This window comes from Pygocentrus nattereri, chromosome 24, assembly GCF_015220715.1.
Source record: "Pygocentrus nattereri isolate fPygNat1 chromosome 24, fPygNat1.pri, whole genome shotgun sequence".
In the NCBI taxonomy this organism is placed as follows: Eukaryota; Metazoa; Chordata; class Actinopteri; order Characiformes; family Serrasalmidae; genus Pygocentrus; species Pygocentrus nattereri.
This window is the reverse complement of record NC_051234.1, coordinates 22,385,108-22,403,429: the sequence shown is the minus strand read 5'-3', so window position 1 is coordinate 22,403,429 and position 18,322 is coordinate 22,385,108. Positions and strand designations below refer to the sequence as shown.

Sequence of the window (18,322 nt, the reverse complement as noted above, 5' to 3'; positions counted from 1 at the left end):
TGTTGCTTTGTCTGTGTTTGTGATTTTACAAGCAAATATTAGGTCCAGTACACAACAGACCCTCATACCAACTACCTTGTAGCTCCATTCGTATAGTATAGAGCCCATGTCACACACAAGGCCTGTGACACTGTCGTATCTGTCCTGCAAATGTATTTGAATTTTCTATTGATATTAGCCTGTTTACAGTGCACTGCACTACAGTCTCCAGCATGTACTGCATAATAATGTATGCTCTAACTCTCCTCCCCCAGCAACAATCTATGGCAGGGCGGTTACAGCTCAGCTGTACACCAAACACTCTAGCTGCTTTTCAGCCAATATAAACACCGTCAGCTCAGCAGCTAAATATTAATGAACCTGCAGCACAGAAAAGACGCCAGGGTGTCTAGTTCAAGTGGATAGGTGGGTTTAAAAGACAGAGCTCCTGAGGACATTTAAATTTTTAATATTTCAAGTATTCATATCTTATTTTTAGGTCTACTGCAGGTGCCTTGACTCCTGACATTTTCGCATATTTTGAATGAACAATGGGCAGTTTGTTCTAGCATTCATTTAAAATGAAAGATGAAACAAAAACCTTTTTTCTCTGGCCCATGGATTTGTTGAAATGTTTGACCTTCTCTGTATAGAGCATTAGTGGATAGTTATATAGTACTTTTATTATTGTTAGTATTATTATGATCAATTTAGTAAAAGTAGAACAAGTGAACTACAGTATTAGGCCAACAGTAAAAACTAAAGAAAATGAATTAGTAGCTACACTGTTGGAATTAAAGGTTCTGTGCAAGTGCATTTTTCATTCAACAAGGTACAAACAATGTACACTGCTCAAAAAAAAATAAAGGGAACACTTAAACAACACAATATAACTCCAAATCAAACTTCTGTGAAATCAAACTGTCCACTTAGGAAGCATCACTGATTGACAATCAATTTCACATGCTGTTGGAATAGAAAACAGGTGGAAATTATTGGCAATTAGCAAGACACACTCAATAAAGGAGTGGTTCTGCAGGTGGGGACCACAGACCACTTCTCAGTACCTATGCTTTCTGGCTGATGTTTTTTTCTGTCGGGGCGGTAATCCTTGAACCCGGTGGTGGACACCCCAGGTGAGAGATGCCGTCAAGCTGAAGAAGGAGTCCTACCGGGCATGGTTGGCCTGTGAGCCACCAGAGGCAGCTGGCAGGTATCGACAGGCCAAGCGAGCTGCAGCTTCAGTCGTCACCAAGGCAAAAACCCAGGTGCGTGAGGAGTTTGGTGAGTCCTTGGAAAATGACTAAGTTGGCTCCAAAAAGATTCTGGCAAACAGTCAGGCGACTCAGAAAGGGAAAGCAGTGTGCCACTAGCACTGTATATAGTGGAGATGGTGTGCTGCTGTCTTCGACTGAAGACGTCTTTGGGCGGTGGAAGGAATACTTTGAGGACCATCTCAATCCTACCGACACGTTCTCCAGTGAGGAGGCTGAGTCTGGGGACATGGGAATAGGCTTGTCCATTGCTGAGGCTGAAGTCGCTAAGGTAGTTAAGAAGCTCCTTGGTGGCAAGGCTCCAGGGGTGGATGAGATCCGCCCTGAGTTCCTCAAGGCTCTGGATGTTGTGGGGCTGTCTTGGCTAACACGCCTTTTCAACATTACGTGGACATCGGTGGTGGTGCCACTGGATTGGCAGACTGGGGTGGTGGTGCCTCTTTTTAAAAAGGGGGACCAGAGGGTGTGTTCCAACTACAGGGGAATCACACTCCTCCCTGGTAAGGTCTATGCAGGGGTACTGGAGAAGAGAGTCCGGCTTATAGTCGAACCTCGGATTCAGGAGGAGCAGTGCGGGTTCCGCCCTGGTCGTGGAACACTGGACCAACTCTTCACCCTCTCCAGGATTCTGGAGGGTTCATGGGAGTTTGTCCACATGTGCTTTGTGGATTTGGAGAAGGCGTTCGACTGTGTTCCCCGGGGTATTCTGTGGGAGGTGCTTCGGGAGTACAGGGTACATGGCTCTTTGCTATGAGCCTATCAGGCCCTGTACAAACAAAGCAGGAGTTTTGGTTCGCATGGCCGGCAGTAAGTCAGACTCATTCCCAGTGAGAGTTGGACTCCATCAGGGCTGCCCTTTGTCACCGATTCTATTCATAATTTTTATGGATAGAATTTCTAGGCGCAGTCAGGGGATGGAGGGTGTCCGGTTTGGTGACCTTAAGGTCACATCGCTGCTGTTTGCAGATGATGTGGTCCTATTGGGGACATCAGACCGTGAACTTCAGCTTTCGCTGGATCGGTTTGCAGCTGAGTGTGAAGCGACTGGGATGACAATCAGTACCTCCAAATTCGAGGCCATGGTTCTCAGGCGGAAAAGGGTGGAGAGCTGTCTCTGAGTCGGGGATGAGCTCTTGCCTCAAGTGGAGGAGTTTAAGTATCTCAGGGTCTTGTTCACGAGTGATGGTGAAAGGGAGCGCGAGATTGACAGGCGGATTGGTGCTGGGTCAGCAGTGATGCGGGCTCTTTACTGGTCTGTTGTGGTAAAGAAAGAGCTGAGCCATAAGGCAAGGCTCTCGATTTACCAGTTGATCTACATTCCCACCCTCACCTATGGTCATGAGCTTTGGGTAATGACTGAAAAGCGGAAGATAATGGATGGATGGATGGATGGATGGATGGATGGATGGATGGATGGATGGATATATATTTAAACCATTTCATAGCCTAATGTTTTAAACAGAACAGTCTAATAAAAAGTCTAAATAATAAGCCATGAAAAGAGACGAGATGGGGTGTGTGGAGTCAATACAACTTAGAAAATATAATTCTGATGGTTCCCTGGCTAATGGTACTGAGATGTACGCTTGAGGGTTACTGCCTCAGTGACAGTTTCACACCTTGTAGTACACTGTAAAAAGTGGAAAGGACAAGCTGCTTTGAGGTGTTTTTCAGGTTTAAATTGGTGTAAATTTTTCCTTTTTATAAGAATTTGTTTACCACCGTTTCATTGAGTCTTTGAGTTACATAAAGCCAGTTAAATTATGTTGCCGCAATGCAGGTGAGCCACAATATGTAACTGCTAAACCTGTATTTAGTTTAAATATATGGGCCACATCTGGAATAAACACTGCATACAGGTTTTGCACTGTTGTTTGACACATGAAAAATGAAATATGGATCTCCATAACTAAACATTGAAATAATACATATTCATTTATTAAGGATCCTGTCCTTGTACGTATTTTCGAGGTGGATGATAATAGGCAGATTGGCCTGTTTTATTGATGCTAAAGCAGAACTGATGTCTCTCAGAGTATCAACACTTGGCTGAAATTTGTTTCTCATATTTACTGATAAAACATCCTTCTTGTTCCCTTTTTCAATATCTTTACAGATGTAGTATTGCCCTTCCTGGCAGTTCACTGGAATTCTTAGTTTAGTTCCCATAAAATATCTTCGTCCTTCTTGATTTTGGTCTCTCGTCTTTTTTTGTTATCTCCACTGGAACATCAGTCATCCACTTTGATTTCTTTCCCTTTTTCATTCTCACCAGGTTTTTTCTCTGATTCTTCTTTGATGATGTTTGAGTTCATTTAGCTCCTCTAGTTCTCCATCAGTTATGTCCAGCATTTGAAAGCGATTCCTGAAGTTTTCTGAGGTATGTTTTCCAGGTCATATGTTGGAAGTCTGATTTTTAATTTATTTTTTTTTCTTTTTGGCTTGGTGTGACATCCATGATAGTATTACTTCATATATCACTTCTAAACAGAACAAACACAAAGACAAAAAACAAAAGACAAAAGACAAAACTTTCTTTTTCTTTTTTTTTTTTAATGACAAATATCAAGTATTCAAGGTATTTGTAAACCAAAATGTTCACAAATGATGTATTCACTTCTGGTCCTGAGGAACACAGAGCAGGAGCCTGACCTTTTTAATACAGCTTGTCTTCTTTTATTTCAATAAATACATGTCGGTAATATGCCGATCAAAACAAAACACAAAAGTAAAAGATCTACCTGAAATAATCCACATGAGCAAATGAAGGACATGCCTCACGTTGACCACTTGTTGCTGACAGCACTAAGGATAGACAGGCTTCGATCAGACGTTGCTGTATGTAGTCATTTTGAACCAGCTTATTGTAAAAGATACCAAATTTTCACTTAAATCAGTACAGCAAAAACCACCAACCTATCTCAAGCTCAGCAGGAAAAGGCGACGTCCAACCACACTGAGAGACAGAGATATTTAGGAATAACAGCGGAGGATGTCTCAGTTTCTTTGTCACAACAGGCAAAGGAATAGTGCAAGCACAGTGGCTCCGAAATCCACTGACCACGTCAACATATGGTCACTCCACCTCTTACAAAGCAGTGGCATGGTCAGATGATATTAACTGTAACAACAGTAATAAATAATACCACTAATAATAATAAACTAGTTCTGAGTAACAGTTTACTGAAGGGATGGCCACAGGGCACCTACATAAGCCTACATGAACATTTATGAAGGTTTATCTAGGTTTATGTCAGTTGTCATGCACAGCTTATATAGCCTTTCAATTGCTGCCCTTCTGTAAAGTGTTACCTAGTTTTGTAAGGTCCTTTCGGTGACACTCAAGAAGAACCCAAGAAATTCATCCAGTTTAAATGAGGGGCATTTCAATGTTTTCTATGTCCCTCCCTAAGAAAAAAAAATCACTTTGCAAAAGGAAACCCATATAAATTACAGCCAAAACAATGCATAATGCAGGTACTTCAGGTAATGCAGGCACAGAAAACAATATATTGTTTTCTCTTCTCGTCCACATATTAGGTGGTTGTCTACGTTGAATACTTGGGTTAGTCTAAAAGGTTCTAGCTACTTTGTACGCCCTCTTTATACACCCCTTTTTTTACACCTACAGTTACAAATAATGTAGTTCACATTCTAACAGTGTAACCAGAAACTTTCAAATATGAACTGTGAAAGATGTTCTCAGAATAATGGATATAATTAAAGATGTACGTCACTGACATGGCGAATTAATATACACTCGCCAGCAACTTCATTAGCTTCACCTACCTCTACACTCGGTCACTTTGAACAGGTCCATTTACCTTATAGGTCCACTCTGTAGTTCTGCAGTAGCCCATCTGTTTCTCTGAGTAATCGGTTAGCCCCACTTTACCCCATTCATCAACTGTCAGGACCCCCACAAAACCACCTCTCAGCATGTATTATTTGAGTCTGGGATCCTTTCCACCACTGCAGTGATGCCGATAGTGATAGCTAAGAGCTCTTTCTGTCCACATTTGTTTTTTCTGGTGGTGGATAAGTTAATATGACCTGCTAATGTCTTTAATCCATTTTATTAATTAAATAAACTAGATGACATTTAAGCATATAGCACTGTTTGAAAGCATTCCTGGTAGTCTGTTTTAATGATGGACCTAGATTGCACAATACTGCAAAATTACTGAATTTTGTACTGTTTCTAGATAGATGTTTCCTGGACAAAGTTTTGTGCTGCACAGTTTTGTGCTGCCCAGTGCTGAAGTGAAAGGCTACAATGAGCAACATGAGACTGCACTGCACATGGAGTGGCCTGGCATGCCAAGTGTTAAAGGCACATTAGGCTGTGGAAGAGCAGATGCAGCAATGCAGCGCTACTGGACTGTCCACTTACTGTCCACTCTGCTACAGACTTTGTAGATGTAAAGTCATTGATGATCGTTCATCTGTTGCTGCACAGTCTGTCTACAAAATCCTCTGAACCTTCACCAGCTGTCAGTTTCTGGCCACAAGACAATGCTGGGTGGATATTTTTCCTTAGGCTAAAATATCTGTCCAAAGCCAACAAGACAAAGTCTCGCATCTGGTTCAGGTTCTCACCTCCCACTGTTGAGGTTTTACTCCTTACTTTCATTACCTTTTGGGCCTCATTTACCAAATTTCTTCTTAAAACCCACTCATGCAGTTTTGACAATCACCAGTGTTTTCCTATTTGGAATTTGTTCTCGGGTAAGAACACAAAGATGTGAGCAGTTCTTAACTGCAGGAACTGCTCGCACCTTTGTGTGTCTGATGTAGACTATTTCCTAGGACCCTTCTCAAGAAGACATTTAAGATAAAACTTAGGAAGATATTGGTGAATCTGGCATTAGTGGTACTTTCATGCCATGCTTTATTGGGCATGTTGGGTGATGACGGGCCTGGTGAGAATTTTGCTGGGCTTGGGTCCGGTTCTGACACAACTTGACGTGGTTTGGATTGAGCCGGGTTGGGACAGAATTCTGTGGCTCTCTGGTCAGGTTTAAACTCAAACTTGGTGCTGTATCCAGGTTTGTAACAAAATTTCAGGCCAGCTCAGTGGTGGTCCTGACCATTGATGAATGGGGGTAAAACATACAGACATATGTTACACATATATAACTGTAAAACTTCAATGCATCCTCTCAATAACTGGACCTGATAACGGTCAATGCATGTAGATTAAGAGTACCCAATAAAGTGGCCAGTAAGCGCATAGTTCAAATGGCCAAACTGTTCATAAAAAAACCCTACTACTGTAAATGAGCATGTATATTGATATAGGGATTTTAAAATGACTGACATCATGATGTGTCTGCTTTATATTTTATTTGGATGGGTCTCGTTTCCTGCATGCTGGACTACCCCATCCTAAATGTCTACTGAGCTACACTACACCATGCAAAATGATGCAGTGTCAGAGGATACAGGTTTAGTATTCTTAATAATAATTCTTTAGTAGTCTGTTATAATAAATGTTGGCTTGATGTAGAGACGTTTTATCTAAGCAGCAATTTGCTTTCTTAAAATGATCAGAGATATTATGGACGTCAATGGATGCATGAGGGTAGAACTGCTATTTCACATTATAGGCCACACATCTCTGAGAGAAATAATGCTGCAAGAGCAGAAGCACATGCTTCTGATGATATATCCTGATTTAGTATCAAAATACTGCTGCCAGTTTAGTAATGCTATTGCTAAAGCATCAAGGCTGATTATAGCTGCAGGAGGGTTAACATGAACAACTGTCAGGCCTGCTGGGACTAAACCATGCTCCTTTGGGTCATTGAACTGCTTAAAGCAGAGTCAGGTCCATCCATGCTGACCAGCATTTCATTCAACAGTGCATTTCACTGAGCTCCATGGATCATCTTTTTGTTTGTTTGTTTTTGGCTTTATTTGTTGTTTTGTGTTTTTTTTCCCTGCTTGATGTGACAGAATACTTGTGAGCGAGTCCAAAACTGGAGTGCTAGCTGACCTCTCATGATGATGATGATGATGGATGGTTTCTTTGCTGTCCACCTGATCCTGCTCCATGTTGGCCAGTAGGTGTCACTGCTTGCACGGGCAGCCTTAGGCACTGAAATCGAAGGGGCGATGGTGCATGAAAAGTCCAGAGGGGGGGAGAAAAGGCTCCCCTCAGAGCTCCTGAAATTGCCCCATATGGCCCAGTGTAAGACATTGGAACAAACAACAGTGGATTTTTCACATCAGCAACATTCAGAGAGAGAGTGAGATAGTGAGAGAGAGAGAGAGAGAGAGAGAGAGAGAGAGAGAGAGAGAGAGAGAGAGAGAGAGAGACAGACAGAGAGAGAGAGAGAGAGAGAGAGAGAGAGAGAGAGTGAGAGTGAGAGTGAGAGTGAGAGATGTCCTTGATTGGAATACTGGATACTGATTGGTTGAAGAGATACACAGTAGAAAGTAATACACAGAGGGGCATAGCGGCAAAGCTTGCATAGTACGGGTTTCCCATTTGTGCTTGTGGTGCATTTTTGATAGTCATTTTGATTTCCAAGACATAATACAGAAGAAATAACACCGATAACACCCTCCCAACCCCATTTAGCACCTTATATCTATAACGTCTTATTGAATGTACAAGTCAATGTACCTCCATTGTTTGCTTATGCAGGTTGACTATTTTGTCCGCTTCTGATGACATGCGCTGATGGCACCTTTAAAAAAAAAAAAAAAAAAAAATAGATGCAGCCAGATCCCTCAGAAAAGCAAAGAGGTGGGGCGGAGTCAGCCCAGTGTGTGGAAGAGGGACACAGGACAGGAAGGCACATGGAGTTGGGGCAGGAGCGAGGCTAGAAATGCTTGGCCCCCTGAGAATTACCAACACTGGAACCGACCCCCTACCCCAGCCCAGGGCCCATGAATCATTCAGGGCATTTTTTTTTACATCCCCCCACCCCCCCACTAACAGCGCCAATGGATTTGGGGGCGAAGCCAACCCTCAGATGTGTGCGTTGACGTCCTGCATGGAGCAAGGGGCCAGAGGTGTTATTGCTTTAAGCGTGTTTCCAGGGCAGCTCTGGCTACTCTGGCCGCGGCCCAGCGGTGGCGGCTGTGGCTCCAGTACTTCGGGCCGTGGAGTAAATATGGGGCATGAGCGGGTGCGGGCGTGGCTCTTTTGGCCGCCTGCATGGCACACCATCTCGCTGACGGTGCCCAGCGGCGGCAGACTCTGCCTCCAGCGCTCTAGACGCTCTTCTTTGTACTTAATGGAGTACCAGGTGAGGAAGATGAAGACGAAGCCCACAAACTTGAGGCTCGCGGCCAGGCCAAAGTAGACGAAGCGGAAGGAGGTGACGTCGTATTCCCAGCACGAGCCATGCACGCCGCAGTCCTGCTGCCACAGCATGCACGTGGTGTCGATCACAGCGCCGAAGTAGATGGGCGTTGGAATGTAGGCTGCATGTTAAGATGAGAGAGATAATTATGGAGATTATGGAGAATACTAGGTTATGGAGTTTTTATAATAAATTATATAATAAAATACAAATTATAATATATTGTTACTTTCTGAGAAGAAAAACAAACTTCAGCAACTTTACAAAGAATGCCTGTTAAATGCAAGTTATTGTAGAGATTACTTCATTTAACTGAATTTTGGAGCATTTTTATTGGTTCATTCAGCATGAAATTTTCACACAGTGTAAAAGCTGCTGTATTCAAATGATACACACAAATAAACAGAAAAAATTGGATATACATTGTTTTTTGAGTTGTGGCTCAATCTTATTTTTTCTTATTTATTCAGGCTTAGTTTTACTTATATTATTTATTGTTTATTTTTACTTTACTTATATTAGGTTATATCCACTTGTGCATTCCTCGACTTAATTTTGAGTTTGAGCCATTCTTCAGCCTCATTTATTCACCTCTTCAGTTAATGGCTAATAGATTTTACTTGAGCCAGGCCTTTTATCTTTTTTAACCACCTCAACTGAAAAATCTTCACACAATCAACTTTATAAGATATAAACAAACTAATGTCAGACTGTTTTGACATAAAATGCTCTGTTCTAGAGAAACTTACTAAGTCAGAATTGTCCACAGTGGTGGTAACAGGAACGAGACGTCAGACATTAATATTTTTCAAAGCCCTCACAATAAGTTATTACATGAAATAGTTCTGAATAATCTGCCTGATAACTGAGATGTTGATTTACAAAAATTTTGAGGAGGTTTTGGCCTAAAACACATTTTTAAAAATCTATTCATAAGGTTACTGACAGGTAACCTAGTCCCCAAAGAAAACTAGTAACTCTTTTACCAACATCAACATTACTTATAAAACCTGTGAAAATATGTGTAGGTTCTGGTGATTTTGCTTAATAAATAAAATGGCTATACTTCACAACCCCTGGTTCCTGTCACCACCACTGTAAATATAAGAGCCACTAAACTTCTTTACAATGAACCATTTCATATCAAACCACTCTAAATGAATTCATGTTGAAAAATCAGTGGTTTTCATTTAATTCTTTTTGATAATATCATCATATGTTGTGTAACACAATATAAGGCCACTAGGGGGCAGCATTGTTGAAGCTATGTGTAATATAGGCTCTTGGCATTAACAGCTTAAAAGCACCCCGAGAATGATGAACAAACCACAGAGCATTTGAACATTTCAGAAGAACGGGAGAGAGAGAGAGAAGAATGTGCCCACATGTAATATAAAGTACTGATTAAAAACCTCATGAAGACTGGACTTTACATTCCTGGTCTGTCTGCTTTAATAGTGCTGATAGGGCAGGAAAACCCTGCCGCTGTAACTTACCGAGTGTTCTCAGCAGCACAAACTGCATTCCCAAAGCAAACGGCCGCTCCTGCTCCTCCACTGACCTACAAAACAGAGGAGACGCAGGGGATCGGATTACTTCATGGAAACCTATTTGGTTACAATGTGTGGAACTGAAAAGCTCAGCTGGAGCTCTACAAAGTCATTCTGCTATTTTTTCTATCCATTATTCTGCTGATGTAAATAGACATTAATAATGTAGTTAGTTGATCCATTGCTATCTTTACACTGTTGATCGACTGCTATCTAGATCTAGCTATTTTTAATACAGTTAGGGATGGACGCTGTGTAGAAAACATCATATTGTGATTTTAACAGCACATTCACAACTGCAATCTGAGACAAAGCTATAAATATTGGCCTAAACCCACTAGGATGTGAGTGCTCACGGTGGACGGTGAGATCAGATGTCTTGTTCGGGTCTCACAGCCCACCTGCCACCTTGAACAGATTTTAATCTGCATTTCTTACTGCATTAATCTGGTGTGTTGGCACAAAGACCCACACTGGTGAGAAAATTAATATAATAACAGCGAATTGATTCGGGCCAGTACAGTTGGCATTTAAACTTGATTTTGGACAGGTGGTCATTTTATCAGAACACATAGTGATCTAACGATGGCCACACTGTAATTTATTAAGTGCCATCCTTAGAAATAGCAGATTTTATTCAGCATGTCTTGTATATATAATAGAATAAATAACAGTTTGCAAGAGATTTCATACCATACCAACAGATGCTATATCGTTTATAGAATGTGTTTGGGGGGGCGGGGGGGCAGAATAGACAAAACTGATTGATGGCAGAAGTGAAGGGAGACAAACGCAAGAGAGGAAGATCCACAAATTACATTCAGCCTACATCACTCATGCTGAAGTTATAAGCAGTGTTTCAGCCTGGACTGCTTTTTAAAATAAGACACAATAGAGGCAGCCAATCAGTCTTAAAGGCACAGTAAAAATAACAGTCTGTTTATATTCTAATGAATGGAGAGAGGTTGGAAAACAGAGACGAAAAAATGAACGATGATTTTGGTAGATAAATCCACACAAATGTTAGAAGTAGATTTGGGGAAATATTTAATCAAACGTATGATATGGGCCCTTTAAAATCTGTAAAATATACAAGCATGCCAGTCATTCACTCCAGGCATAGTGCTTAATGAAGAATCAATGTGTCAGTTGTTCCAACACATAAATGATCAGAGTCTAGTACTGAGAAAACAGGAAAGGTAAGGAGATAAAAACTCTCAACGCAATTAATAAAAAGCCAGTAAATGATAACTAAGGACGCATACGAAGTTTTAAAATGTATTTTGTTAACAGTTTGGGGACTTAAACAAACAACTAAAAGCATTCCTTTTAAATCCATAAAAAATAGAATTTATTTCTCACTGAAACAAGAACATAAACTTTAGATTAGTCGATTTATCAGAAAAATAGTTGAAAGATTAACCACTTATTAGAAGTAAGTTAGTTGCATATCGCTGTTGTCAGAAGAAAACCTTGTATCTCCAAAATGGTAACTTCACAGGAGAAGGAAAAAACCTACTTTATTTTTAATGCAAGTCAATGGAACCAGACATTTTTCCAAGTCATTTTTGCGAATTTCTTTCGGTCCATTCTTCATGAAATTTACATACATCGTAAAGGGCAACATGTATTTTCAAATTATGTCAAAAAATAAACATCAAAAACGGAGATGCGAGTTTTCTTCCGACAACAGCAAAAGATAAGAGATAAGATAAGATAATCCTTTATTAGTCCCACAGCAGGGAAATTCACAAAATAATGCACATAATTAATTAGAACAGTTTCGGTCAATTTCAGACCATATTTTGTTGGACATGGGTCAGTTTCGGGTCAAAACTTGTGCGTTGCTGGTCAGGGCAGAATCAGACAAACATTCGACTCCGGTCTGGACTTGGAATGTGGGTCGAGCGAACTGAAAGTTCTCAGATTCATTTTCGGATTCAAAATTGGTTCCATCACATGAACAATTTCATTACATTAGTTCACTGTGGTAATAATGAACAAATTCTACATTGTGAAGCCCTTACAAGAGCTGAAGATCTGCATGATTGTGAAGATCTGCATGATTGTGAAGATCTGCATGATTATATTTTACGTACCTGAGAGTGACGATGATAGCGGAGGGCTGCGCGCAGGCAGTGATGAGTGTGACGATGAAGAGGAAGATGAGGAAGGGGATGAGTGTGTTGCAGGTGCGGTCACACTTTCCCGACAGGGCAAACCCATTCTCGTTCAGGTAGGTCTTCACAATGACCAGCTGGAGCTGGTTGCCTTGACCACTGGTGGGAGGGGTGATGACCTGTCTGCTCTGGACACATGCACAATCTGTGTAGTTTCTGATCTGGGGAGAGAGACAAAAGCACACATTGCTATGTGGAGCTTAATAGAGGAAATAACATGCATACAAGTAACAAAACATGCAAATAATGCAGTGCTAAAAAGATAATGAACATAATGAACTGGAACATTGTTTACAAACATCAACACTAGACTTCTTATCTAGTTTTTATTTTTCCTGATAAAACACAAATTTCCTCTTCTTCTCCTCATTACTTATTTTAGTACTGACTTTACAAAAGACCATTATTCTTTGTGTTGCCATCAATCCTGTCCATGCTAAAACCATTTCTTTCTAGATTAGTTAAATGTTTGTTGTTCGGTTCAGTAATACAATACAAAAATTAAAGCCCTCAGTGAACATTTGCTCAAATTGTATTTTTATTAGTTATGATATTAATTCACTTTTACCTGACCATTTTCTGACTTTATGCCTTAGAACCAAACAGGCTGCTTTTGTTATTGTGCCTTTAAGACTTCTACATCAATAGGCAGGGCTAAACTGGTAAAGATGCATAGATATATGTAAATACCTTTCCGTGACAATGTGAAACCAGTTAATTCCGAATGAGCTATTTTGCAACTTAAGTTTCCATATATGGACCGAAACCTTCATGACCTGGGACGAAATTAAATAGCTTAAGTAGCTGCTAGCCAACAACTCGACATTAAGTTAGTCAGTAAGATACTTTAATAAGTGCTGCACTCTTTTCTTTTGGTGTGTTGCACCTAACAGCATTGATACCGTCCATATGGTCTCAGTCTGGCCTGCGTAGGGGTCAGATAGATGCTCACCCCAGTGCTGTTGTTTCCGACCGTACTGCAGCCCGCCAGACAGGGGTTGAAGTAGGTGATGCCGTCGGAGCCACAAACAGGAGCATACTCGTGTATTTTACAGCCACAGTTTACATTGCAACTGCCTGTCAGGTTCCTGTGGGTCAGCGTCAGGGTCGGCCTGAGAGCGAGAGAGAGAGCGAGAGAGACTGAATAAACAGTAGCTGAGACGATGGGAAACCCTGGCACATTCAAACACAGCTCTTTCCCTCTACAAACACAGGGCAGTCAGCTGGAGCTCCAGCTAACTTAGTGTTATCCTGGCGGATCTGCAGCAGAATGGAGGGATCAGAGTTACCACAACACCCAGAGTAAAGCTGGCAGAAGAGGATGGGAAAAGTTGGAATCACTGCCGGTTTTCCTCCCCATGAGGCTCTTCATATAGAGAATAGGTGATCCTCTCAATCTCAGTCTATAATTAAGTTTTCTTTAAATATTTACAGAGGAATATCCCAGGCAATTAATCAAACATTAAATTGTAGGGACGTGTCAATAATGAGAGACCAAATTTGTATTACTAATGCCAGTGAGAAAACATGGAGAGGCCTCGTTCATTTATTCTGCTTCTAAACTGTGGAATTCAAGTCCACATTTTACTAGACAGCAAAGCTCAGTGCTCACTTTTAAGAAGCATCTAAAAACACATCTCTTAACTTAGCATTTAGTTACAACTCTACATCTCGTGGTTTTTATCTTTTAATTTCTACGTTGTTTTCTTATATTCTAAATTAATACTTATAATTTCTTGCATTGCTGTTAGGCTTTATTACCTGTCTGTAAAGCACTTTGAGCTGCTGCCAGCAAGAAAAGTGCTATACAAATAATAATAATTATTACTGTCAATTATTGTTATATTTCATCAATAATAATACATAGCTTTGAATATGAACATTTGGCTGTTTAGCAAGTTTCAAGCTTATTTGTCATTTGCACAACATGTCAGGACATTTATGCATTGAAATGCTTGTGGTGAGGCTCAGATAATTACAGTAAATAAGCAAAAGTAAAATAAGAAACAACTTGAAATATTAAATATACACAAAATATACAGCCAATATACATATTAAAGTGACTCAAGTGAGTCAGTGTTATTGTTCTTTAAAGTGGCTTAGTGTTAAGGTGTCATTGTCCATAGCAGAGATGATATAATAATGCAGACACAGTGACTGAGTGAAATGGTAGTTGGGGAAGGACCCACAGTTTCACAGCTTACTCAGAGACCTGACAGCCTGTGGGTAGAAACTGTTCATTAACTGGGTTGTTCTAGCCTGGATGCTGCGGAATCTCCTGCCTGATGGCAGGATGGTGAACAGGCAGAGTGCTGGGTGACTGCAATGTTAAGATTGAAGATGTAGTTTGATTAACAATATAATAAGGGCTGGCTTGAACAGGAGTTTAGCTGCTTGGAATAAATGGAATTTCTGAACGAATATCTGAATATTTAAATTATGCATGTAATTTATATGTGTAATGTGTGTAACTAAGTGGTACAAATTATACTGGGAAAAAAACAAAACATTATTATTTAAAAACATTTTAAGTTTATTTCTTTCCAATATGTTCTTTAATGTGGTCCTAGGATCAGATACATATCCGATTCATGGCCATGCAACCCTTTTTTTCCCCACTACCATGAGCCATAATTCAGTATTACCATGGCAACAACACCTAACCTGAAGTTAGAGCCAGTAAACGTTGCTGTAAATGCATACTTTTACACTCCTCGTCTCAGTAATGAGCAGCTGAGAGCTGTGCAGAGCGAGCTATCTTCACAACAAAGGCCTGTTCTGCTGGTTAGTTTGTGGTGAAGCACACGGAGGATGTGACATGCGGGTCGCTGTATCAGGGCAGTTTGTTCACAAGATTTGATCCTCTCACTTACACAAATGTGAAAATTGGAACTAAGCAATGAGGCTTGTAATGTGAACATAGTGTAAATGCACAGAAGTGTGTTCTCTGCAGAGGTGTTAACTTACCGTTACTTTGAAAATCAATTAAACAAAATTTAAACAGGGACATGCAAACTTTTGCACACACCTGTATAATCAATATAATCACAAAAAATATTTCATTAATAACCAAAATTTCATGTATTTCTGTTTTTCTGTCTTACTACTTACTGTTTTACTGTTTTTCTTAGCTTGTTGAACTGAAGAGGAATCACTACGACAAAAATGGATCCACTTCTCAATTTTATTTCAAATATTTTTAATGTGCTTCTTTGAATAATAACACCATTTTTTAAACACAAAGATGAGTTACTTGACTTATTTTCTTTTTTTGTGCTATAAAAACTAAACCACTCCAGCTATTTTCCTTAAAACGTATGCAGGTTTATGTATGATACGCTAAACTCACAATCTTCTCTTCTCAAACTCAACATCTGCTACCTACAAACACAAAGGTGGTACGGATGGAGAGTTTAGAATCTGCACTTCACACTTTTTTAATGTCGAATTCGATTTGCTGCAACTAAGAATTAAAGGAGAATTCCACTGACTTTTTTAAAGCTTTGCATAAGTAAAAGGTTAAGATGTAAACAAAGTCATTAGAATTTTTTGGTGTGAAATGGCTCATTCTAGAGAAACCTGGAGTCAGAATTGGTCACAATGGTGGTGATAGGAACCAGACGTCTGAAGAGTTTAATGCCTGTGAAAGCCCCCTCATAGAAAGTTATTACATGAAATGGGTAGGAATTCACTGTGTGATGCCTGAGACATTGACTTAGGTTAGTTTTGAGATGTTTTTGCATAAAACATTTTTATTTACTTATTTTTAATTCATTCATGGTGGAGAGGTACATGCAGGGTGTTCCAGGGCAAAATAGTCCCCAAAGAAAATGTATTTTTTCTGATTTACCACTATTTTACCATCATCAACATTACATATGAAAACAGATCAGACTGCATGAGCAATATAATGACAGAGAATATTACGAGATTACATTTAATTTGGCATTTAAAGTCATAGTTTGGCAAAAAGTGAGATTTTTTGACCATTTCCCCATTTTACCAAATGTAATCAATCAGCTAAGAATGTCTGTTTGATGTCTGAAGTTTGCTTCTGGAGCTACGAGGCAGCTTACACATAATGGAACCTTTTGTACAGCAGTTAGCATCTTGGAAACTTCCTAAATGCCTCAAACCATGTGGAGTTGGTAAGTAATTTCAAATACACCTACCTATGTATTTCATGATAATGAATGACATACTGATCTACAGACAAAAAGGACAAAAGTGGGTGAACCCACATGTCTTCTAAGCTTTTATGTCATAGTTTACTTGTAGTTATATGTGTAGGTTCACTGTTGGTTTTGGATAGTGAATAATATGGCTATAATAGTGTTGTAGACATTGTGCCCCCTGGTTCCCATCACCACCACTGTAAAGAAATCTGAGTCAGTAAGTTTCTCTACAATGAACATTTCACATTTGTTTGCATCTCTTGGATGGAATCATGCAGAAAAAACGGTGGATTTCCTTTTAAAAACTAACTGGGCTCTTTTACACAACATTAAACAACTTTATCTGCAAGGCCTGGAATTCTATTCTGGAATACGTAACTGTGAGCAGACTGTTGTAATTATACATATCAGACTCAGATTAGGTGCCAGACTGATGGCACCAGATGCTTCATTACGTAAAACACGAGCGGACATCCAACAGACAGCTAATACTGCTTCTGAAAGCAGCCGTCCAGATAAAGCACAACGGTTCATGGCTCACGTTTAACGTCAGGCTTTCTTCTGTAGAGTGACCCCAGGCTACACCCAGTGACCTTGAGGAACAGGAAAAGGGGCTTTAACACGAAACGCAAACGACATGAACGTCCCGGAGTGCGTTTTAGAGCACCGGGTCACCGCTGAAATTCCATAACTGCCTCTCCTTTCATAAACGGGCCTCACAGCTTCCTGCCATGTCTTCCTCAAACACAGCAACCACCCCCCTCCAAACAGCCTCATGTGGATAAGAGTTTCTAATCCAATATCTATGATAAGAATGTGTACAGGCTGTTCTAGTTAGCTGGTTTGATGCGGACAGAGAGTTTGTGTTGAGGGCTGCACATTTACAAGCCTCAATTCCAAAAAAACGTTGTGGCAAATACAAGCAGTGATTAGAAAAGTCTGTTTGAACCATGTTAAACTGAAAAGAGCACCAAAACACAATATTGTTTGACCTGATGAATGAAATGTATGCTCATTCCAAATTTGATGCCTGCAATACATTCCAAAAAGAGAGAAAGGAGCTGAGAGAGGAGCATGTTTACCACTGTGTTACATCATCTTTCCTTTTAAAACATTTAATACGGTGTCTATGCGCTACTAAGGCCCAGGCCCTAGCTCAGTTTCTTATTTTTACCCCTACCCTTTGTTTTTGAGTGTAACCTTGAACTGAATCACAAGGGGCAGTGGTTGAAATCTTCCCCTATGAAATGGGACCCTGAAATAAAGAAGAACATTACTTCATTAACAGGCTACAAGCGCTGCTCTGTAGGCGACCCTGCCCGTCTGCAGTGACAGCAGAGGAGCGTAAAATGGTGCTTTTAAGTTAAAATCAGGATATTATATGACTTCAGAAAGGAGTGATGCTTTAATTATTTATTATCGCTCACCCTAATTCTTCTGTGATATGAAGCTGACGTCAGCTATTTACCAGCTTCTTGTTCAAATTTTTCCATTCCACCTTAAATGGAGCAGCAGTTACATTATAACGCTTCAGATGTCAGAACTGCTGGACTGTTTAAGATGGAACGGGAAATTTAGCTAGCTAGCTACCAAGACATCAGCATACTATTTATGCTTCTTTTAAATGAAATGCATTGAAATGACATTAAACTAAGAAAATACAACAGTTATTGTAATTTTTAACAGAGAAAATACTCACATTTGTGCTTTCTTTGGTGGCTCAGACAGCCATTTTGCTATTTTCCTTTTTTTCTCGTAACACTCTGTTTGGAGTGAGTCTCTGAAAAACCTCTGTTTTGAGGGCCATGAAGCCCTAACACTTCACCCTACCCCTCTATCTCAACAAAC

At 40.2% G+C, this 18,322-nt stretch overlaps 1 protein-coding gene across 1 annotated transcript in view; it reads right to left on the bottom strand.

The window, feature by feature from the left end:
• Positions 1–3,807: 3,807 nt before the first annotated feature.
• Positions 3,808–18,322, bottom strand: part of LOC108438397 (solute carrier organic anion transporter family member 5A1) — a 75,196-nt gene continuing 60,681 nt past the window's right edge. Inside the window, exons 7-10 of the mRNA XM_017716191.2 lie at positions 13,252–13,411; positions 12,219–12,460; positions 10,066–10,130; positions 3,808–8,690 (exon numbers count right to left, since the gene is read on the bottom strand). Of these exons, the coding sequence (XP_017571680.1) occupies positions 8,233–8,690; positions 10,066–10,130; positions 12,219–12,460; positions 13,252–13,411 (925 nt within the window). The 3' untranslated portion in view covers positions 3,808–8,232. The remainder of the gene's footprint in view (positions 8,691–10,065; positions 10,131–12,218; positions 12,461–13,251; positions 13,412–18,322) is intronic.